General features: G+C 26.0%; 1 protein-coding gene across 6 annotated transcripts in view; it reads right to left on the reverse strand.

Annotated features, from left to right (window-relative positions):
- The window catches only part of LOC136091511 (E3 ubiquitin-protein ligase rnf213-alpha-like), a 171381-nt gene extending 147444 nt beyond the window's left edge, over positions 1-23937 (reverse strand). For 4 of the 6 annotated variants that reach the window (XM_065819150.1, XM_065819148.1, XM_065819147.1 and 1 more), the window contains exons 1-10: positions 23349-23937; positions 21990-22073; positions 21779-21882; positions 21282-21408; positions 20997-21189; positions 20657-20921; positions 4705-4851; positions 4328-4421; positions 3989-4160; positions 1596-1764 (exon numbers count right to left, since the gene is read on the reverse strand). In XM_065819150.1, the coding sequence (XP_065675222.1) occupies positions 1596-1764; positions 3989-4160; positions 4328-4421; positions 4705-4851; positions 20657-20921; positions 20997-21189; positions 21282-21393 (1152 nt within the window). In that variant the 5' untranslated portion in view covers positions 21394-21408; positions 21779-21882; positions 21990-22073; positions 23349-23937. The remainder of the gene's footprint in view (positions 1-1595; positions 1765-3988; positions 4161-4327; positions 4422-4704; positions 4852-20656; positions 20922-20996; positions 21190-21281; positions 21409-21778; positions 21883-21989; positions 22074-23348) is intronic. The other 2 variants (XM_065819151.1, XM_065819149.1) reach the window with 2 other exon arrangements.
- Between the last annotated feature and the right edge of the window lie 948 nt (positions 23938-24885).

A 24885-nucleotide genomic window follows, 5' to 3' on the forward strand; every position in this document is an offset into this window, starting at 1 on the left:
TATATATGTCTGTATATATATATTTAAAAATAATAGTAAAAATTTATATATATAGACAAAAACTATGTATTGTTATTGGCCTCTACCCATCGGCATCGGCCAAAAGTAGGCATCAGTGCACTTTTGATGGGTTTTCTATAAATGCAATAGCTAAATTTGATCAAGTTTGCGAGTTGCTTCATGATCAATTCTATCAAAATAAAAATGTCATAAATCTAAATAAGCAGCCGTAGCACAGTGGTTATATATATATATATATATATATATATATATATATATATATATATATATATATATATATATATATATATATATATATATATATATATATATATATGTATATATATGTATATATATATGTTTGTTCCATTCAAGCATTTTTAAGATTCATTCCTAACAATCAATCTTGATCATCTAATTTTTAACCATAAGCTTTAGTTCATGGTTCAAATTTTCTTTAGGTTAAAACTAGACGATCATGATTGATATTTAGCAAGTAAGTTGTACAGTGATTAGAGCTCTAATCACTGTACAGCTGTGTTATACAGTTTGGAGAGTTATACAACCACATTCGAAAAATGCTACAAGTCGACTGAGCAAACTAGAAATAAGAAAAATGTTGTAATACTTTCAGAGATTATTTATGTCCCTACACAGTATAAGAATCTCAAATTTACCAAGAAATTGATCAATAAGTGCTTGTAACAGTCTATAGCCCTGTGATTTCAATTCTGCTACAACCACTGTGCTACTGCTACGGCTGCTTATTTAGATTTATGACATTTTTATTTTGATAGAATTGATCATGAAGCAACATGCAAATTTGATCAAATTTAGCTATTGCATTTATAGAAAACTCATCAAAAGCATCAAAAATAAACTAATTGTTTTCCCAATCAAATTTCTTTTTTCATAGAATCTATTGTCGATTAAACGCACCTATTTTATTTGACAGTTCATATTCTTTACTTGAAATAATATGATGGATTTTTTCTAAATGTCTTTTCAATCTAATAGTAGAATCACCATTGCACAATATTAATTTTGCAAATATTGCATTGTGCCTTGTCTGTTTTTTTGAGAGCATAATAATACCAAACCTTGAAGTTTTAAAATTTGAGGGTATTTTTAAGAATTAATTTAAATTTTCTGATATGCTATGTAATTCAACATGTAAACAATAAAATGAAGAAATGCTTCTGATGGTCCAAAAAACAAAAAATGTTAATTTTGGCAGAAAAATTAATGAACAAAATTACTGAACCAAAACCTTTACTTTAATAAAACTTTTAGTTTTGAAAATGTAAGTTTAAATATTGATGTTATGTTCAGTTAATTACTTCAGTAAGCATGTTTTTACTATGCAATCAACATTAACAAACATTATATGGTATATTTATTCTCTATTTCAGCTATATATTGTTGAAGAAAATTTTTTTTTAAATCTTTATATATTTTAAATATTAACATGTTATAACATTATTCATAATATTATTCTCATAAGTTATATTTTATCTTATTTATAAGTTATAAATATAAGTAAATATAAAAAACTTATATTAAACATAAACTTAAAAAACATAATGTTTTATTACTTGTGCCATTTCTAACAGGAAACTAATAACAAAAAGTTTAAATCCTCTTAAATCATCAGCAACATGATTGCTTGTAAAATCAGATTTCTCGAAGTCAATAAGTTGTGTGTTAAAAAAGTAGATAAAATTTTTTATTTCATTCCAACAAGGGTCATACACACCACAATATCTAAATAAATATGTATATGTAGTACAAATAAATAAAAAATCTAATAAACCTTAAAACATAATAGTGGTTCAGAAATTCAAAATACCCTTTACCTTTATCTTAGATTAGTTATTAATAAATTTAATATTAAATTATATAACTAAATCAAAATAAATAATCTTGTTATCTTCATAGATTTGAAGCGTTCATGAAATTTTCATATAAATGAACACCATAAAAAATTAAATTAAGATTATGACTATTAATAATTAAATTGATAAAACTATTCTTAATTTTGCAGTTTTTCATTTTTATTTTAATTACTATTGTCAAGTTTGAGGACAAACCTATAACAATACATGTAATAGTACCTATAAAAATATTAAGTTCTTTTCTACTCAACGTCATTTAACCTGAATGATAAAACTTCGACCTATTAAAACAGGCACTAAAAATTTCTTCAAAACACTTACAATTCCTACATTGTTTTTTTTTCTCTTTTTTGCTTTGTTTTTAATTCACTTAATAAAAATTTACAATCCTCTATAACAAATCATCTTACTGAAACTTGATTTATACATACACATTTAACTAAAAATATCAACAATGAAAAGCTTAATGCACCTCCCTGTACAATATTGGAAAACATTCCATTCAATATCAGTGCATCTGTGGATGGAACAGGAGCAGGGTGTAAACTAGCTCTGTGGGGCCCCGTAAAACATGGTATTCCTAAATGCTCATAAAATTAAATTTCCTAATTTAAAAGTGAAAAAATCCCATTCTTTAAATAAAGTTTGTCAAATTAAAGTTTAATAATAATTCTAAAAAATGTTGAAAATTAATTACTATTATAAAAACTAATAGAAAAATAACATAAAAAATTATAATTTATTTTTTAAAACTTGAAAGAAAATTGCTTTTTTGGTATAACTACGTGCTTGCATAATTGCAAAAATGTCTCTTTTGAGAAAACTTTTTGAGAATTGGGATTTTCCAAAAATTCCTAAAATTGCTTGGGAAAAAAATTCATTTCTCAAAATTTGCAAATAATTTTTTGCAATGCGTTCCAACAACAGCAAATATTATTTTAAAAAGTTAGCAAGAAATAAAAGTACAATTTAAAAAATTACAAATTTGTTTGGTTTTACACCCACAAATGCTATTAAAAGTTTCGCATTTTTTTGGCTGAAAAGTTAAATAAGTTAAATGTTTTTTGATTATAACAAACTGGTTCTAGAAATTTATTTAATGAGGAAAATAGATTTCTTTACTTCACTGGTTGCTTATATTTAAAACGTAAATTAAATACGTATATTAAAACATAAATTAAATACCTTTAATAACAAGAATGTTTTTTTTTTTTAATACAACAAACTGGTACAAGAAATTTAAAAAATCAAGAAAACTAGATTCACTGCTTACTTGAATTTAAAACATAAAAGCAAATTTAAATGTTTCAATGAACCATAGTCATAATAACATTTTATGAGTATGCATAAAAAAATAATTATTGATATTCTTCGTTGCCATGATAGCATGCAATTGCTCGCGATCTTTTGTAATTCTTTTGTAATTTTAATTGACATTTATTGTTGTTTTTGCTGAATCTTTGTAATTGTAACTTTATTTCGGTACGCGATTTATGTGTAAAGAAAGTTAATATTAATTATAAAATTATTATTAATTATAAAATTATTATTAATTATAAAATTATAAAACTCGCAATAAATGTGAAATTTACAAGCTTGTGCTTACTATTTTCAAAACCTTTTTTTATTTTTAAAACATTTCTTTCAACAACACAATTCATTACATGATGGTGTAAGGGTTCGTCCATAAAGGACGTCATACAGAATTTAAATAATAATTAGAAGTAGAAGATCGCTATATTACTTTAAAAATCGCTGTTTAATGCCTACAAGTGAAAAATATATATATTCAAAAGAATACTCTTAACACGAAAACGGCAATGATATATTAAGATTAAAAGTAAATCAAACATATTGTTCTTAATAATAAGTAATTAATACACACTGATTATTTTATAATATAAAAATATATATCTGAATATATCTTTGGCAATCGGAGCTTAATTTGCCTTGTTGTTGTGAAACCATGTTTAATTTTGTGTTGATTTCATATTCATCTTATTCATCATATTCATCAATAAACTGGAAACTATTACCAAAAAGTAAAATTAATATTTAAATCTATATTGTGTTTTTCTTTGATAAAAACTTACTTTAATAATATTATTAAGCATTTTTCAAGATTTAAAACAGGACGAGTTGGATTGTATGTGAACATATTCAACCTGGATCTATTTGTGTCATACAATTGTAAATACTGACAAACACGTTGCATTGTGGATTTTTTGTGCTCTTCATTGTCATACCAAACCATTTTAAGTACTTCTAGTTATTCAAAAAATATTAAAACAATTTATAATTTCTAATTTTTAGATATAAAAAGTGAAAACTTTTTTTAATGTAAAAATAAATATAATAACTTATTTAAATTATTTAATAATTGAGCTTTTAAAATTTAAATGAAAATTTATTATAAAATACAATTAAAATACCTTGGCCCTGGAGAAAACATAAAACCTCTTTGGGAGAAATGCATTTAATACAAGGTAGCATGTTAGCTACTACACTGAAACAACCTTTGGAATCCTAAAATAGAATAAAAAAACAAAATTAAAATAAAATATTTCATACAAATAATTTTAAAGAAAATTATGTTTATGATACTATGTTTTTTATTAAAATTATAAACTTTCTGATATCAACTATAATTGAACAATAATGATTTTGATCATTATTACAAAACTGATTATATTTTTTGTTTTTTAACACCTATTATCACAATAACTCCTCCATAATGTCAAAAATAATGTTTTTAATACAAAGCAAATGTTAGTAAATACAATCAAAATTAACATTAGTAAATACTTACTGTGTGAGAATGTTCATCAGAATGATTGATGGTTATTTCAATGATACATGTATCATTGTTATTCATCCTCCACAGTTTTCCTGTACTCGTTTTTAAAGTTCCCAGAATAACTAAGTTAAATAGAAATGAATCCAGTCCATCTCTAACCTAAAAGTTATACCATTATAGCTATTAATTTTTTAACAAATTTTTTAAAAATGTTGCACACATAGCAAATTTGCAATGAAGCAAATCACACTTTTTATTTTTATGAAAATTAATATTATACTATATATAGAGTTTAAAGACAATCATTACTTTTTTATTAATCCAAAAATAAAATAAAAATCAATATAATAATAGAATAATATAACTATTAATATCAATATAAACATACATAAATATATACATACATATATACATGTATATACATGTATATATATATATATATATATATATATATATATATATATATATATATATATACATATATATATATATATATATATATATATATATATATATATATATATATATATATATATATATATATATATATATATATATATATATATATATATATATATATATATATATATATGTATACATATATTTATACATATATATATATATATATATATATATATATATATATATATATATATATATATATATATATATGTATATATATATATATATATATATATATATATATATATATATATATATATATATGTATATATATACATATATATAACACCTCATAAATAAAATTTTGGACAAAATTTAAAAATTAATATTTTAAGAACTAATAAGTTTTATTATTTACTATTTCAACTGTTAATATGGTCAAATATCATATTTAGCAATATTATAAAGTTTTTTTGAAAGATGTTTTATTTGAGTAAGGAAAATTTCTTTATTCATCTTTGAATAACAATATCTAACTCTTGCTTCAAGCTCTTCCAAATTCTCAGCTCTCCAATTATTCTCACACACTAGCCATTTTAAATCACCCCAAAAGTTTTCAACTGGTCTTCCTTCTGGAACGTTAGCTGGGTTGATATCTTTGGGTACAACTTTGATTTTTTTCAATTTTGAAAAGTCGATGACCGACTTTGCGCAATGTGATCGAGCTAGATCAGACCAGAAGATAAACTCGTCTTTTATATAATATTCTGATACTAGAGGAAGTAAAGTTTTTTCTAGTACCTCTTTATAAGTGTACTGGTTGATTACTTGCTTACTGTGATAAATATAAAGAGGGCTTATTCCACGGGGGCTGATGTAACAAGAAACTAAGAGCTTGTTCTCGTACTTTTTATGCAAATTGTATCTTACTTGGTCAGATTATTGAGAAGGATCAGCGGCATAAAATCTATCATTACCAGCTAATGTACTATTGTTTAAGGTAAAATAGCTTTCATCATCCATAACAAAATTCAAGTTTTTATCATTTTTATACAATCTACAACATTTAGGATGCATAGCTTTCTTCTGCTGATGGCTACGATCTGGACGACTTGTTTTTTTGAAAGTTTGAATGTTAGTCATTGTTTTTAATACTTGGGAAATTCGAGTTTGACTACAGTTAAAAACTTGAGCTACTTTCTTTTGGGAGCACCCTGACTTATTTTCAAAAAATGCAGCAATCTTTGGAATATTTTCTTTAGTAGCTACCTTAGCGATTCGACCACTTCCAACTTTTCTTTTTAGAGATCCGTTCTCCAATTTTACGATTTTATCGTAAGCAGTTGATCTGGGTAAACCCCATTCCATAAACTGCTTAGCAACAAACGCTTTACCTTTTTCTCGATTTTTTTTGGAAAAAAATTTCCATATTTTTTCGAGGTCCTTTACTTTGACCATTTTATTTTCAATATTTAAATAATATTTTTAACTTAATTAAATTAAATTTAAATAGATTATAAAATTCTCTTTCAAATAAGTATAAAGGTTTTTTGTGTGCATGAAATAAATTACATAATAAATGCAATCAAAATTTGTCAGAAATTTTATTTATAGGGTGTTATATATATATGCACACATGTATATATATAAAATATATATATATATATACATGTATATATATAAAATATATATATATATATACATATATATATATATATATATATATATATATATATATATATATATATATATATATATATATATATATATATATATATATATATATATATATATATATATCTATGTATGTATGTATGTATGTATGTATGTATGTATGTATGTATGTATGTATGTATGTATGTATATATATATATATATATATGTATATATATACATATATATATATATATATGTATATATATACATATATATATATATATATATATATATATATATATATATATATATATATATATATATATATATATATATATATATATATATATATATGTATATATATACATATATATATATATATTATTTCTGGGAGTAAAAACTGCTTTGTGCATATTTTTTTCCCATGCTGCTTTAAATTGTTTGAATAATAAAATTTTAGTACTCATAATAATCCTAAACATATTGTAACCACAGTTTTTAGGACTAATTTGTGAATATGATGATAGCAGGCCAAGCATTCATTATGATTTAAGCACTACACTATCAAATTGCAAGTTCCTTTGATGTGTTAAAAGTTGTCCTGTATGACAATCGTATTGTTAAACATCAATGCTATAACTTGTCTAAATAGATTCTAATCTTTTATACAACAAATTACAGCCTTTGCTTGCAAATTACCTGCTTTATTTTGAACTTTTGCACACAGTAGTTTTTCAAAATTTATTACAAAAATCATAATAGCAACCCAATCTACTTTTGTGTGTCCTAAAAGATTTTCAAATAATTTTTCATCCCAATGGATGTTTACTACTTGGGGAGGAACAAAACTTATTGTAACACTCATGGCAACAGATTTCCTATGCAGTTCTAGTTCTTGAAACTCGAGATACATTTATATTGTTGGGAGGATTAGCATCAAAAAATTGTATCAGTGAATATCATAGCTGTTGAACTGAATTTTCTGAGTCCTGAGATGACTTTATGGCATGAAATATTTTTTCTGCGTCATTTTTTAACAGGTGCTTCACTTTTCACTTAATTTCTGCGTGAAATCCCATGCTTTCTTCATTGCTGAAAATAAATTCCTGCTTATTAGAAAAAATGAATCCTTGTTTTTTTTTTCTCTTTCTGTCAATTTCAATCTCCATTTTTAGCTTCAATTTTCTTTTTTGCTTTAACAACATCTCTAAAAACTACTACAACAAACTTCACTATTTTACATTGTCTATCTTTCTGTTGTTGTGCAGAATATCATTCTTTCAAATTCAAAAAATTGCACGTTCTATATAACCTACTAGATTCAGGCAGAATCGAAAGCTTTTATTCCGTCTCTTGTATCAAGTCTTTTTATTTTCACCTGGGCATCTCATATTTCTAATTTATAATCATTTCTTTTCATTCATTCAAAATATAACCTTCTTGTGCATAAATCACTGCTTGTGTGTGACCATTCGACAAATTTTATATGCCAAAGTTTTTAAATAATATTGGGCCTAGCCCGTAAGGGTTAGTGTTACGGTCATCGAGCATGACTATTTTCCATATCACAATTACTGTCACTGCAAAAGAAGTTGTTTGTCTCTGGAAGACGCCTGGGCTAGTAAAGCTGAGTAATGAATGTAAGATAATATAGCATAAAAGTTCCTTGATAACAGTAACAATATGAAAATCAGCGAATAAACAATACACTAAAAAATATTGTAATCAGATTAACTAAATACTAAAATAAGACCAGATAAATTTAAGCCAAATAGGTGGTTAAAAAATTATTTAGGGTGATACAACAATAATATGTCGTGATATAAAAACAATGTACGAAGTAGGAAAAAATATTGTTTAGAAGTAAAATTTTCTCTACGCACAGTGGGCCAGAATGCACTTTTACTGGACAAAATTCATAACTAATTTAATATTAGAGCTATATTCACTAAAATTAGTATGAGTACTAATATGATGTCTGCGCTTTTTATGAAGGTAATATTTTTTTATTTCGTTGCTATGGATACCTTTATTTTGCTTAGCAACAACCTACTTTTGTTATCTGCAGATATTTTATAAGTGCTATATTCACTAAATTTGGCATGAGTACCAATATGAGATCACACTTCTTACAAAAGTGATAATTTTTTAAATTTAGTTTTTATGGATACTTATATTGCTTAGTTACCGGATACTTTCCTTAGTTACAAAGTGGTAAATTGATATTTGAATATCTTATCGGATTTTTGACCCACCTATATTGAATAAAAATTGAGTATTTAGGTAAATAATGTTTTAGGAATAATAAAAGCAAAAAATAGTGCAAGAAAACGTTATCAATTTTAAATTACATCAAAAAAATATAAAACAATAATATCGTTTGAAGATTGGTTAAGTAATTGTAAAACATCTGAAGGAAATGCTTTATGATTTGTTTGGTGTGATGTTGATTTACGCAATGATGAAATAACAGGATCACCGGAAACTAGGAGTCTATTGATAAGATCAGTATTTGTTGCTTTTCTGGATGTTTTTCGGCTGAAATTTTCGCGATAAGATTTAAAGTCTTTATTTCTAGCCTCTTGAGCTTCCTCTGACATAAGTCCGATGGGTAATGTAAGGCTTTTAATTATGTCATGTCCATGTATCAATACTTTGTGAACTGATTGAGCCATGTAATACCATGGATAAAGGGACACATATAGTCTAAAAGTGTCAAAACAATAATCCTTGAACTTTAAGCAGTCTATTTCATATCCTGAAGAGAGCGTTACCAAGATAATGTAAAATCTGAATATAAGGTTTTGGTCAATACCCAGAATTTCAGCTGTTTGTTCATATGCTGCAAAAGCACGCCTTGAGGTATTGCCATCATTACTTGTTTCAGAACCACCACTTTTAGGGAAATCAACAACAAGTCCCATTTTGTTCATAAAATCAGTCTGAATCTTTTGTTTAGCTACAGATGCCTTTTTTTTGTGTTCTTTAGATCTTGCTTGCCACTTTCTTGTTTCTTTTTTATATGCAATGTGCAATAACATGTCAAAAAATCGAATCCATGCATGAAGACTGGAAAGACCATATTTGAACTCTCTGTTAGTATAATCTATATTAAGGATATCAAGACTATTCATATTTTTTGGAGAGACACCACACACTGAACAGCATTGGTATGAGTTATTTTTTTCAGATAATATTGTTTGAACCTTCCCATCAATCATTGTAAGTTCAATAATACAATTCACTTCAATAGAAGATCCGCAAACCTCTAATAAAATCATACCCAAGCTTTCTATCTCACTTTTAATGTACTGATCTTCTTCAATCACAGATTCCTTGGATTCCATTTTGTATGCAAATCTTATGGGTCTACAATAGGCTGTGGAGGACGACTTTTGATTTCTCCAAATAGGCACCTTTTTGTTGCTGTTGTTAAATCCAGTCAAATCCAATGGGACAAGACAAGTAATAAATAATGATTCTTCACGCTTTAAATCTCTGTTAATGTCGGGTTCTGATAAAACTTGTTTATAAATGCTTTGGCCAGTAGCACCATCAAAACCAGCCTGACACATTAGTGTCATTTTTTTTATTGCTTTGTCGTTCAATATCAAGTGCCTTAGCACAGGTTCCTGAACTGCACAGATTCTTTGCAAAGAATGAGTCATTAAATCTTTTAAAGGAACTGAAGCTGAATAGTCCTCCACTGTTATGTTTGCAGGATAGCATTTCAATTTTGCATCTCTGACATCATTGTAAGCGGGGTAGATGTTATATTCTTTCTCCAAGGCTCTGCTTCTAATCTATTGATAGGAAGCTTTTGTCAGACTTGCATCAATTATTAAAGCCAGTGCTTCGTCTGCTGAATATTTAGTTGCTTTATCTGTATTTGATATATTTAAAACATTCTTGGCAGCAATAACAACAGATTCATCTCTAAATTTTTTATTAGCAGCAAAAAATAATTCATTGGATGAATGAGATTCAATTAAACAAGATACACGCCGTTTTTTAGTTTTATTAGAACTATTATCAAATGCAATTGGTTTTCGACCACGTCTACTTGCAGTTGGTTCATTGTGTTTTTTTCTGACAATTAAATATTCATTAAGCCAGTTCACAAACTTCTTTTCAAAATTTTTCACAGTATAGTTTGCAGATTTCCACTTTTTTTTATACAAGTAAACAAATTGTTGAACAGCATGTCTAAAATCAACGTCTTTAAAATCAGCAAATTTTGGCTGAATAAATTTTAATATATCTTCAGTAATATTTTGTTTTGAAATACTAAGATTGTTTTTTTGGAGAAAATTATGAATGTCTAAGTTTAACAAAACCATATCTAAATAATTATTGTAACAAGTATTTTGTATTTAAAAGTAAAATGTTATAATATATATGCCGCCTGGACTACTAATACTTGTTAGTAATTAAGTTACTACAAGTGTTAGTAATTAAAATTAAAAGTAATTAAATTACTGTCAGTGTTAGTAATTAAATTACTAATTAAATTACTAACAACTACCGAAAATATGTTGTTGCTATGTTATGCCAAGTAAGGTATCCATAGTAACCAAAAAAAGTTAACCTCATAAGAATTCTGAATCTCATTTTAATACATACCCCTAATATTGTGTATTTAGCGCAAGTAAAATACTGTTAAAACAACGTTAATGTAAAAATGAGTTGTTGCTATGCAAAATTTAGTACCATAGCAACCAAGTTAAAACATACATAAAATCTGAACGGGGATTTAAGGGGACAAGCAATCAATTAAAACTCGATTGAAGCATCATATAGCTCAAATAAATATAAGACAACACATGGCAAATTGTGGTAATTATTAGTTATTGTGCGGCAAAAAATAAGTTTCTTAAGAAATTTTTTTTTTTAATCTGTGATTTTCAAAGTATAACTGAGATAACATGCTATGACAAATTTATTTCACACATTGGTTTTTCTTATCTCTAAATACTCTAGAATAACATGTACTAATTTTTTGTTTTAAAAACGTAGATGTAATTGAAATATAACACAACGTTGATGTCACCGTTAATTACTTATTTATAATTTTTTTTTTTATTTATTTTATCTCAATATTCAAATGCTTAGAGTCCTGGTAACTAAGGGATTTAATATAAATAAATTATCAATAGATTTCTCCTAATATATGTAGATACTAAAATTAAATAGGTTTTCAAGATTAGACAACTAAAATTTTTCCCATTTTGTCCACCTACTGGCCCACTGTGCTACGGTCTGAGTTAAAAATAAATGTTTCTAATTGTAATCTTTTTCACACTTTTTCTTTTTAAAACAATTGTCTTTTTATTATTGCAAGAAATCAATGTAAAAGGGTGCTGTTTGACACTAAGCTTCATTGTACCCAGTTTACTAACTGAATCATTACAATCTATCAAAATTAAAAATTAGGAAACCTTGGATTTTGATTAAGCTCAGCGCATTCATAAAAAATCAATTAATTTTTCAATCTAAGTTTCAATTTTGTTGCCTTTTTCCTTATACTTGCTTTAGTTGACAATTTTCTTATTTTATAAAAAAAATATGCCAAATTTTTCTTTAAATGGAAGGTTAAATTGTGTATATTATTAAACTGTTAAATTAGCCAAAGTGCGTTTTCTGTCTTATTGTCCTTGCCTTCAAACAGTTACTAACTAATTTTATTGTAAATATAATAAAAACACCAAAACTTACTATTTATAAACAGTTTTTTCTGAGAAAAATCATATCAGAAAAAAAGTTACTTTTTGATAACAAAAACAACTGACAATTGGCGCAAAAACATAATAATTTCACATTCTATTGTTACATCATTATTATTATATATAAACAATAACTAAATTATTAAGAAAAACTAAATAGAATTGATAAAAATAGTTAAAAAAATATTTTTTTGGTAATATTATAATTTTTTAATAATTATTTTATAATTTGGTAATTACATAATTTTATAAGAGTTTTCATGCTTAGCAGTTAGTTTTGATTTTAAAAATAATTCAGAACAAACCTAATAATAAAAGCTAACAAATAAAAAATTGGATTAACCAAAAGTTACCCTGAGGGTCGCAGGGGAGCACTGTGACCATGACATGACACAAATAAATAAAATATAAAAACAAAAAACTTTCCACGTAATGTTTAAAATATTTCTTGAAACTTTAAAACCTTTGAAAAATATATAATTAAAATTAACTCACACACAGACACAAAAATATATATAACAAAAATTTATCTAGTTTTTATTAACTTTAAACATAATTACTTTATAATCGGTGTAGTAAAAAATGTAACTAATTTTAGTTAAACAATAAAATTAAAAATTGAAAACTTCTAATTTAAAAGTTTGTGAAAATATATAAAACCATGGTATTATTATTATAATTAATATTAAAAAGTAATTAGAAAAATAGTTATATTTAATAATTACATTATAATATATTTTAAAACAAATTATATGACATTTCATATATAATAAAGTTATAATAATCTTTCATAGATTCCATTCAAAATTTTGGGATTCGAGCAGGTCAACTAAATCCTAAAATTCTGAAATTTTTACTAGAGCATATTGATACCAAAATGAAACTTTTGAAAGGTTTACATCTTGGAAATTCCGGCTTATTTATATTTAAGACCCACCCTAATATATACACATACAAAGTGTATATATACATCAGTCTTCTCCATTTAGCCAGCACTTTCTCGCTCAAGTCTTTTCACGCTTGCCCAGTTGTATGCAAAAACTTTGGCAAGCGCATAAAAAAGCGCTTGCTAAAAAATAAAAGTATCGTGTTTTAAATTGCAACAAAACCTTTTGTTCACTTTTTTTTTTAACCAGTTTTTGTTGCCTTTATCTTTTTAAATTATTTTATCTAGTATTTATTCAAAGCATTCTTTTTGCAATTTTTGTTTTAATTTAAATAGCAGAAAAAAAAGGACTTTTTAAATCGCGTAGGCTAACCAGTAAAAATGACATCCTGCCAGTGCTTTCTCGTGCACTGGTATTAAATCTAAAACGGAGAAGACTGATACAAATATATACATATATATGTATATGCATATGTATGCACTTATACATTATTAAATTTACATGTATATACATATATACACATATATATGTACAACTTATATATGAATATTAGGGTGGGGCAAATTTTGGTTGCCTCATGCAGACAATAGTAAATTGATGCTCCCCCATCAACTGATTAAAGAAAATTGCTGTTTTTAATTTTTAGTACCATGTCTAGGGATCACAACTTTGAACGAAATATTGTAAAATATTTACCATAGTACAATATTATGTTTTGTATTATTTGTGATTCTGAATGGCTAATTAATGACTTGTATGTATTGAAACCTGTAGGTAGTAATAATTAATGTTAGTTTAGATATCATTTGTTTTGTAGATGTTAAAAATTTGGATCTAATTTGTGTTGCAACTTGGCAGTAGCAAGTTAGATATGGCTAGCTGTAGCACAAGAAGTACAAGTCGACACTCAGTGTTCGGTTTTCTGAAGGAACTGAAAAAAATATGCTACTGACATGTGAAGATGTTTTCTGTGCATATTATTTTCACCAGAAACAGCAGTGCCAATCTGTTAATGACATTGTGAGAACTGTCGCGACAGACTTGATTGAGATCTATAATACAGCTAGCATACCTACGATTGCGTTCGATAGCGTAATGAAAAAGGTGAAACGGCTAATTGACAAAGGGAATGATCTACGAAAATATCCTGATGCAAAGCGAACTTCTGAGACATATCAAAAGTTTGACATTTGTTTGACATTTGTCCATGTGAGTGCGTTAGTACTGGAATTGCAAATAGAGCAGATTGTAAATGTCCAGTCGACAGAAAGATTCCTCTTATTGAGTGGAATTTCTGGGTTGACCAAAACACTACCAGAAAAATGGTGATTGGAAATATCGATCCAGTGGTGACAGGTTAACTGCAGAAGTCAGAAGAAAGAAAAAGGAAAGCGGCAATGTTCCTAGAGAAAACGAAATTGAAGACCGTTGAATGCAGTTCTACTTTTCAAGGTTTTGATAATGTTGATATGGAAAAGAGTTCAGAAAGTCAAGACACTGGTGGTAGCTCCATAGATGATTCAGATATAACAGACGAGGAGACCAGTGATAGTGATGGCAGCAGATGTGCACAATACAGAAATCATTATCCAGAACTGTGTAAAGCTATTGATCGCTCTAAAAGTAGCAATCAAGATGCCTGTTTAATTGTGAATTCTGCCTTGAAAGACCTCGGATTTCTTTTCCCTAAAAATGCTATACATCCCAGCAAACTACGCTGTCAAAGATCTGCATATCGGAAGAAGACAGTTGTTGACATCTCAAAAGAAATTTTATCGGTTTTTAGAAGTATTAAATGAGAAAAAATTTTAAGAGCACTCGTTTGCAATGGAACCAATTTTAATGTTGGAAAAAGTAATGGCATAATCCGAAAAATTGAATAATATCTACAAAGACCACTTCAATGGTTAGTTTGTATGCTGCATACAAATGAATTGCCTTTGAGAAAACTGATAGAAGTTATTGATGGGAAATCTACTGGTCCAAGAACTTCCAAAGGAAATTAGCAGGCGTGATGGAATTTGATCCTCAACATAAATCTATAATTGATTTCTCTCCTCTATCAGGTTGCGTTCCTGAGGTTGATGAGACCGTAATGCGTGACCTGAGCACAGATAAGGTGTACCTGCTTAGAATATGTCTGTTAATTCAACGTGGTTACAATGCCAGTAACAATTAAATTGACTACTTGCAAACTGCTCAACCTGGTGCAGTCAGTCATGCCAGATGGCTAACTAAAGCCAACCGTTTGTTGAGGTTGTATGTTTGCGAACAATGTCAAACAATTGTTAGTCATTCAAAAGTTATTCTACCTAATTTTCCATGCCATTTGCAAGATGTTGAGAGAAATATCAAAGATATATTAGCCATCTGCGGTAAAGTTTACGGACACAATTCACGCCATGGTGTTATCATTCAAATGAAGAAATCGAGAATAGACTTGCCTAGTTTAGAAATTAAAGCTAATTTCCTGCCATAAGTAAGACACTTATACTTAACATTTGTATGCTTGATATTTGTAATGCATGCCATGTTGGCTACTTGCTTTATTTTCTTACGAAGATGTGGAATTAGAGGCAAAAACCTATATGCAAGAAAAGCTCGAAAGTGCGATAATTTGCAGACTAAGTTGCTAGAAAACGATGATGTATATTATAAATCAGTTTTTTGTGTAATAATTACTTTCATATAAAGCACTGATTTTCATTTGTCTCAGACCGTAATTGGAAAATTTGTTACCTTTTGCCCCACCCTAATGAATATACATATAAAATTATCATATATATTTGAATATTATTGAATATACATTATTATATTTATATGTATATACATGTATATACATTTATATGTATAAAATTAAATTATTAGATGTTCCATACATTTAGGCATAGCTGTATATACATACATATCTTGGTAGGAATTAAATAAATGAGACCCAAAAAACATAAAGTAGCATTTTGCATGAGCTATGAACTTTTTACACTAACTTCTGGTTAAAAGTTGTTTTTATCACCAACAACATTTTAAAACACAATAAATTTATCTACTCTGTTTATTTAATGATAAAAACTATATCATAGAATTATATAGACAAAAATGCAAATAGGTAAAGAAAGTTTAGGCATTTTAAATAAAATACAAAAACTTTATTTAAAATATAAGCTTATATATATATATATATATATATATATATATATATATATATATATATATATATATATATACATATATATGCATATATATATATATATATACATATATATATACATATATATATATATATATATATATATATATATATTTATATACATATATATATATATATATATATATATATATATATATATATATATATATATATATATATATATATATATATATATATATTATATATATATATATATATATATAGTTTTAAATGAGAAAATTAAAAAAATTATTTAAAGTATTGATCATTGCTTTTTACACATTTTATCCACCATTCTAGCAATTTGTGGATATTAGGCCAAGAGGAATGTTTGTCTTGAAGCAAATCAATCAAACACACAATTTTTGACTTCTTCGTAGGAGTCAAAAAGCTGTTCAGTCAATGCCTGTCCCATTGAAAAAAACAAATGGTAGTCAGAAGGGGCCAAGTCTGGTAAATATGGTGGGTGGGCTAGCAGGTAAATTGTTGTGTATCAAAATACTTTGCTGTGTCTTCTGGCCCATTCAGAAAATGCCAGAAGTTATAGACAACAAATGAATAATTTATACCATGCATTAATCAAAAAATGACCAGAATTTCTGGTCATTTTGGACCAATGCATGGTATATATTATTTATTTGTTGTCTGTAACAATTAGTATTAACAGTTTCACTAGGTTTTAGAAGTTCATGATACACCACATAGTAATTGACTGGGACCCTGGCTAAAAATGAGACTTTTTGCAAACCTGGCCCTGGCCTCAGAAAAATTATAAGATTTAGCAGGAAAAATATTTATAATACTTTAAATACTATAATTTTATGGTTATATTTACTACTTATTAAATACTGGTATACATTTATCTATTTTTAAATTATAATTTACTTCCAACAAGGTTGCAAGCAACTACTATTAAGCTATAAGTTTAAAATAGAGGATAGGGTTAAAAACCTAGACAACGATTAACTAAATACTTAAATAGTTGTAGGCTGAATAAAAACTGAAAACATGAAGATGGGTAGGAGTTATAAGTTTTTGTGATGTGCAAGAAAAAAACTAGATTATTAAAAGTTTTATAACATGAAGGAACAGATACAGTAAAATAATGCAACTTGTTGAATAAAAAGCCAAGCAGGAATGAGTTTTGGCTTATTGTAATAGAGATGATAGCTCATAAGCATTGATCATGATAGTATTTGTAGAAAAAAGACAGAAATGCAACTTTATGACAATGGGAGAGTGGCTCACGCTTGGAAGACAAAGCAGGTCTAATTATATTTACAATTTGTTTTTAGATTTTGTCTGAAAGTAAGAGGGTTGTTTTACGCCAAGATAGGAATGCCAACAATATTGCAAATTTTTTTTTGCAGTAAATAAGTTTTGTTATCTACCAAAAATTGTGGATTTTAATACCAAACTAAAAATCCACAAGTCACTGCAAGCCTTAAGTGGTTACAGAAGTGAAATCAGATTTAAAATTGGCTGCTTGTCCTAAGCAATCAAAAAGTGAAGACTCTTTGTCAAGACAAGAGAACAAATTTGAGTCGTCAGCAAATAGAGTTACTTTAGATGTAAAATTTTTATGAAGATAGTTATTGTAGATAAGAAACAATACAAGAGCAAAGATAGAACCTTGTGGTACCCTTAAAGTCATTGGAAATGAAGAAGAGCATAGGCCTTCAAGAACGACTTTAATACTGAATTTAGAAAGAAATAATTTAAATCTCAAAAACTTTATATAACTATATAGCTTAAGAAACTAATAACAGAGTGAAGACTAATTATAGGGTAATTGAAATGTCAAAGTATTTACTAAAGTTTTAAAAATTTTGAACCACTTATTTAGCATTTTTTAATAGTTTAGCAAAAATTGAGGAGTGTTCTGTAGAACACTTTTTAAAGACTATGATGTTAATCTTGTCTGAAGCATAAACTGTAGAAGTGTTCAATTGAGAACTAACTTTAGCATTGGAAGCCAGAGAGGATGTTTAAGAATGGGTTAATCTGTTTAACTGGTATAACATGAAAAAATATGGCCATTAGATTCAAAAATCAAGTTAAAGGAAAAGTTCTTTCCAAATAACTCTAGAGAAATAAAAAGATCAGACCCATGAATTAGAGATTAAATGTTATACATACTTTACTTAATGATACTGTTGAAGATTTTCCAATAGTCTCTAGAACCTAACATCTGAGATAAGAAACAAGATTTAATAAACTGAGAATAACAGAGCATAACATTAGACAGGACCTTTATACATTGGTTTTTTGTAATAAAAAAAGGACATTAGTTCTAAAAAGACATGTTCTTGTAAAAAAGACTAAAAAATAATTATGGTTTAATAAAGCAACTGCACAAAATGGTAAAAAATGTTAAAATGAGACTCGACTTATAATTGAAGAGCAGGAATAAAAGCTTCCAAACTTTTATTTCAGAAGGAACTAAAGCTTCCAAGATGTGCATTTATCCATAAATAATATGGATATAAACATATATGTTATTTATTTAGATACTGTCATACAATATCCTAAATTATTTATATAAACTGTAGTATTTATATGGTGTAGTATTTGCTGAAAGAGAAGATGATCAGATGGATGTGTGGTGTGACTCTACAAGACAAGAAAAGGAGGCATAATCTTGTACAGATTAGAAAAGAACTTTCTATCGAACAACATTTGATAGAAAAGATTAATGTGATTTAGGTATCAGCATGTAGAAAGAAAGCAGCTTCGGGACAAAATGTTAGTGGTAGAAGTAATACAACTTAAAGAGAATGCCTTACATATTGTATGAATTAGCTTTAGTTAAGGAAAAAAAAATGCTCTAGATTGTTTATATTAGAGAAATAAAAGAGGAAGGCTAAAGCCTGATGATGATGATGTTGATGATGATAATGATCATGATGATGATGATGGTCATAATGATTGTGATGATCGTAATGATGCTTATACTTGCATATATATACAAAATATAACAGGAATTTTGAATAAATAAAGTATACTTTCGGATGTATAAATATTTATCACAAACCTGGCCCTGGCTATATTTTATTAAACCTGGCCCCGGTCATTGCACTGGTTCCGGTCTAGTTTTAGCCCTGGTCGCTTACTAACAACACACCTTTTTGATCCTACCAATCACAGAGCATTGCCTTTTTGACAAATCGATCTAATTTTGAAGTCAATGTTGATGATTGTCTTGGATGTTATACCAACCAAATAAAAATAAAATTAAGACTTATTTACAATTAATGTTCCCTATTGACACATTTCTTAACACTCACTTCATACCAGTGCACTAAATGACAGTTTTATTTCTCTATACATACAAAAATAAAACTGTCATTCATAATAATAGAAATAAGTCAAACCAGAAAGTAGTCTTATACAAACAAAAATAGTATTATATATGCAGAAAATATAAAGTTAAAAGATCAGACAAAGATATTTAACTAAAATAGCTCAAAAAATTAAAAAGAAGATGCAACAATTATAACTATGAGCAAAAAAATTTAAAATAACAACTAAACTGTTAAAAATTATACTAATAAGCGGTTATAGGAAAGATCACTGCCAACTATAAAATATCATTTATGCGTAATACTACGTAATGATATAAATGATATTATTAACACAAAGAACAAACCAGAATATTCAGTAAATTTATAACTTTGCTCAGTACCAGTTTTTCTGCCTCTGTGAGAATGAGGCATAAAATTATCACAAGATATCTTGGAACAACAATATTTAGGTAACAAAATAAAGTAACTAAAAACATTACCTGTAGATAGAAAAGAACAACAATTAATAATATGGATACAATATTAACTATGCTTTATCTGGATTTATCTGATTGCTCAGTCTAAATCCAATGTGTGAGAAAAAAAGATGTAATTTTGCGCAACAAAAAATGCAATTATAAATACTAATCAATACATAACTCCACACATAGTTATAACCAAAAACACATATAAACAAAAAACATGCATATATATACATTATATTTATATACATATATATTTATATTCGTTTAAAAATTTTTATATCTTTTGCATATTATGTAAAAACATTTGTTTAAGTTTTTTAACACTAAAGTAAAATTTTACCATTGGTGCAATATCAAAATGATATATTCTAGGAAAAATAGCATTAGGTTTTTCTTCAAATTGAAGTAATCTTTCAACTATTGCATTAATATTAACCACTGTCTCATGCACAGGTACAATAACAAGGCTGTTCTTGTTTTTCCTATTACTATCATTTGTTTGATAATTAGCATCCAAATGAGAAGAAAGTCGTGAGCCACATTTTTCTACAAATAATGATTTCCCCATTCCACTTCTCATTGATTTCACTACAATTGATTTGTATCTAAAACAGCATAAATTGACAAGCAAATATCTTTTTAATATGAAATTTTTATTAAGTTCTAATATTAAAACTTACATTAATTCATTGAAAATAATTCCAGCCTTTTGATCTGAAAGTTTTTTTCGAAGACATTGTGTAAGTTTTTCACAAATTTGATATCTACTAAGAAAACTTGACATTTTTACTTTAAAATTGTCAAGAGCTGTAACAAGATATGAATTATGATGGTTTTTGCTGCTACAAAATACTAAAAGTGGACTCATATCACCTGAAAATTAATCAAATAATACAAAAGTAAAGAAATAATATGAGAAACAATATAAGAAAAAATAGATAACAGAGAATAGTAATTTTTCAGACCTATATGAAATGTTTTTTGCAAAAAAGAAAAAACTTTTTCACATGTTTCATATTTTAGGTTTTCATTTATTACTAAACAATACAAGCCATTTTTATTTTCTACAGCTCGCATTATTAACAGTTCAATCTAAAAAGTAATTAAACAACATTAAATAAAACAATTTAATAAACAAAATAAGTAAAATTAGTAATTATAGTGTTTTTAACAATAATGTAGTAATATAGGTATGATAATAGTTTTTATTTATTTCCCTCTCTCTCTCTTGCTCTCTCTCTCTCTCTCTCTCTCTCTCTCTCTCTATATATATATATATATATATATATATATATATATATATATATATATATATATATATATATATATATATATATATATATATATATATATAATATATATGTTGTTTTTTTCTTATTTATTTAATCATACTTTATTGATTTTACTATTATATATAATAATAAAAAAAATTTATTTTTTCAAAATTTAGCTTTTGTGTTACCTCTTCAATTGAAACAGAATCATCGCAAAGTAAAAGTTCTTCTGAGGTGGGTAGGACTCCTTCTTGATAAAGATAAATCTCAAGAATTGCATACAAAATATCATCTTTTTAAAAAAAAATACAGAGTTAAAAAAAAAGCAACTTGTATCAACATCGATCTTCTAAAATAATCAAAAAAATTAATTTACCATAAGAATTGAAATTATCTTACCATAAGGCAACACTATTAAGCTATGTTTGCTTTTTTTTAAATATGAAGGAATAGTCCTCTTTGAAAACTGAAAATTCGTAATGTCTAAAAAAAACAATTAACATTATCATTATGAAATAAAATACTAGAAAAACATTTAAAATAAATATTCAATAAACTATTCAAAAAAAAATCTTTATATATTTTAAATAGAATTTCTTAATAATATATAGTTAAGAATCAAATGGAGTTAAGAATCATTTGTAATCTCTAAATCATACATATGGCGTAACAATAAATAATTAAACTCTTTCTCATTTAGCCTTGATGCTAGTATTTATAAAGCTTTTTTCTTAAGGCCAAAAATCACTTGCCAAATCAGTTAATTCATTCTGACTAATATAAAATAAAAAATCACTCAGATCTTCTTAATAAGACCTGGAATACTTAAATTACTTCCAAGATTATTAGTAACTGTTTTTTATTAGATCAAAACTCTTAAAGAAATTCCAGAAAAGAAAAAAAACAACAACCAAAAACTGTACTTTTAAAAGTCAAAATACAATTATATTACTTTGTTGTTGGATTTTTAACATGCAAACACATTAAAAATCCAAATTTTGATTATTTGTTTTTATTAAAACTTACTCCTATAAAAAAAAAGTTATTATTAATAAATTTATCATTAAATTTATTAATAATAATAATAAATAATAATGACATAGAATTGTAGATTAAACATTTGCTCAATAAAACTATACGAAATATTCAAGATTAAAAGAATCAGAAAAATACAACTCAAAACGCTTAAATAACTAAAACATATCAAACAATACTATTTATTAAAACTTTAATTTTTAGAAACAACAATAAATAAAAAAAAACATAAAATATACATTATAAAATATAAAACAAATCTGTAATGTAATAGATAAAATAAATATAAAATATTTAACAAATAATAATGTAATCTGGTAAATCTAATATACAACTAATAACATTTAAATATTAGGATTTTCTAATCTTAAATGTTTTAATTGTTGCTAATCTAAAAATATTAAAATACAAAAATAAAATCATAAAAAAACATTTATATTGATTTAAAAATCTGCCAAGTTCTTTAATTGTCAAATATTGTTTTTTTTCATCTTTATCTTTTGCATTTGAGCTAAAATTACAAATTTCATTTTTTAGTTTTTTTTTCTTTTAAAGTGGAAAACTCTACTAAAACATTTGTTACTATTAGCTACTAATAATAAATAAGGTAATAAATCAAGAAAGTATTGTTTATGTAATAATATATTATAACATTTATACTATAAGTTATTATGATATTTAATAATATACAAACTTTAAATTAAAAAAAAAAAATTAAGCTACCTATTTTTTGACTCTAAACGCTGAAACTGAACTCTTGCTTCCTGTTCCAACTCATTAATTTCTTTACTTTCTGAATCCTGATTTTTACACCAAAGTACAGCCTTACCTTCACGAAATGGAAAAGTTTTTATAATAGATGCCCATGCAACATTCTCACTAAAATCAAATTCTTTCTGAAGTGTGTTGACAAATTCTAGAATTTCATTGGGTGTGTGTTTATCAAAATTTGACTGAGTATCAGCTTTTTTCCATTGTTGGGATTCATCAATAGTTGAATTTTGAGACAGTTGAAAAGCATTTTTAACATTACTTAAAGTGATACCATGAGCAAAAAAATTAAGAATAGTAAAAAACTGAGAAGAGAGCATATCAACATATTTAAGATCCTTGGTCAGCATAAATAATTGTTTTTGCATAAAAAGACATTGTTTAACTGAAAAATAGTTTATGATAGGATTTAAACCACGAAACTTCGTTAACTTTTCTTTCCAGTCAATAAGTCGCTTTTCTAATTTCTCAGATTCTAATATCAAATCATTAATAGAAACTCCTCGCTTTGACTTAATGTCACAATAAAATATCTTTTCCCATTGTAAAAATTTAATATCGCCAGCTTCACAAAGAGACATATAAGCATTTCCTAATCTTGTTACAACTTCAACAACCTGTCAATCAACCAATAAACGTTATTAAAAACTCAAATTAACAAAAATGAAAATAGAAAAAACAATCTAGTAATAAAATAGTCAATAAAATAAAAAAAACTATACTTCATATATCTTATTTAAATTTGAGAATAGTAATCTAAAATAAAAGTATAGCAATAAATATAAATATAATAGTGATAAACTTTTGTTTGTTTTGATTTTTTAATATATAAATGGATTATGGATATATATTATAATCAGTAGTAAATAATTTTTTAAATTACATTTTTTTAGTTAGTTATTTTGGAAAAAAATAGTAAATGCGAATAAAAAATCTTTTAAATAAGTAACATAAACAATTTTTTTTTTTACCTGTTCAAGGGCAAGACTATTCAATAATTTATTACAATAGAGAAATACAAAATAAATTTTCTATAAATGATAAGTTTTTCATAACAAAAAGTTTTTTGTGTACAGTTACATCTATATGAGACTATTATGTGACTATTTACGTAAAATTTATGGTTAAATCCAATAAAAACTATTACTAAAATCGTTTGTTACAACATAGCCTAATAAAAGAATGGAAGAAGGATGGAGTTTGAGAATTATTGAGGTAATAAAGCTTTTGAATAAAATATACATACATAGCATAAGTGCTTTTAGCTTTTTAAATAAATTATACTAGCACAAATTCAAGCATTTCAAACTATAAATTTGTCATATATCAATCACTATATAAAGAGAGAGGATTGCAAAGAAGTATGGTATCATTAAACTTATAACTGAAAACTAAAAGTGAACATATTTATTAAAAAACTAATTTTTAAAACTAATATTCAGATTTCAGAATATTGTCTTTCCAGCTACCTATAATCACACCCTGGTTG

Source organism: Hydra vulgaris, chromosome 15 (genome assembly GCF_038396675.1).
Source record: "Hydra vulgaris chromosome 15, alternate assembly HydraT2T_AEP".
In the NCBI taxonomy this organism is placed as follows: domain Eukaryota; kingdom Metazoa; phylum Cnidaria; class Hydrozoa; order Anthoathecata; family Hydridae; genus Hydra; species Hydra vulgaris.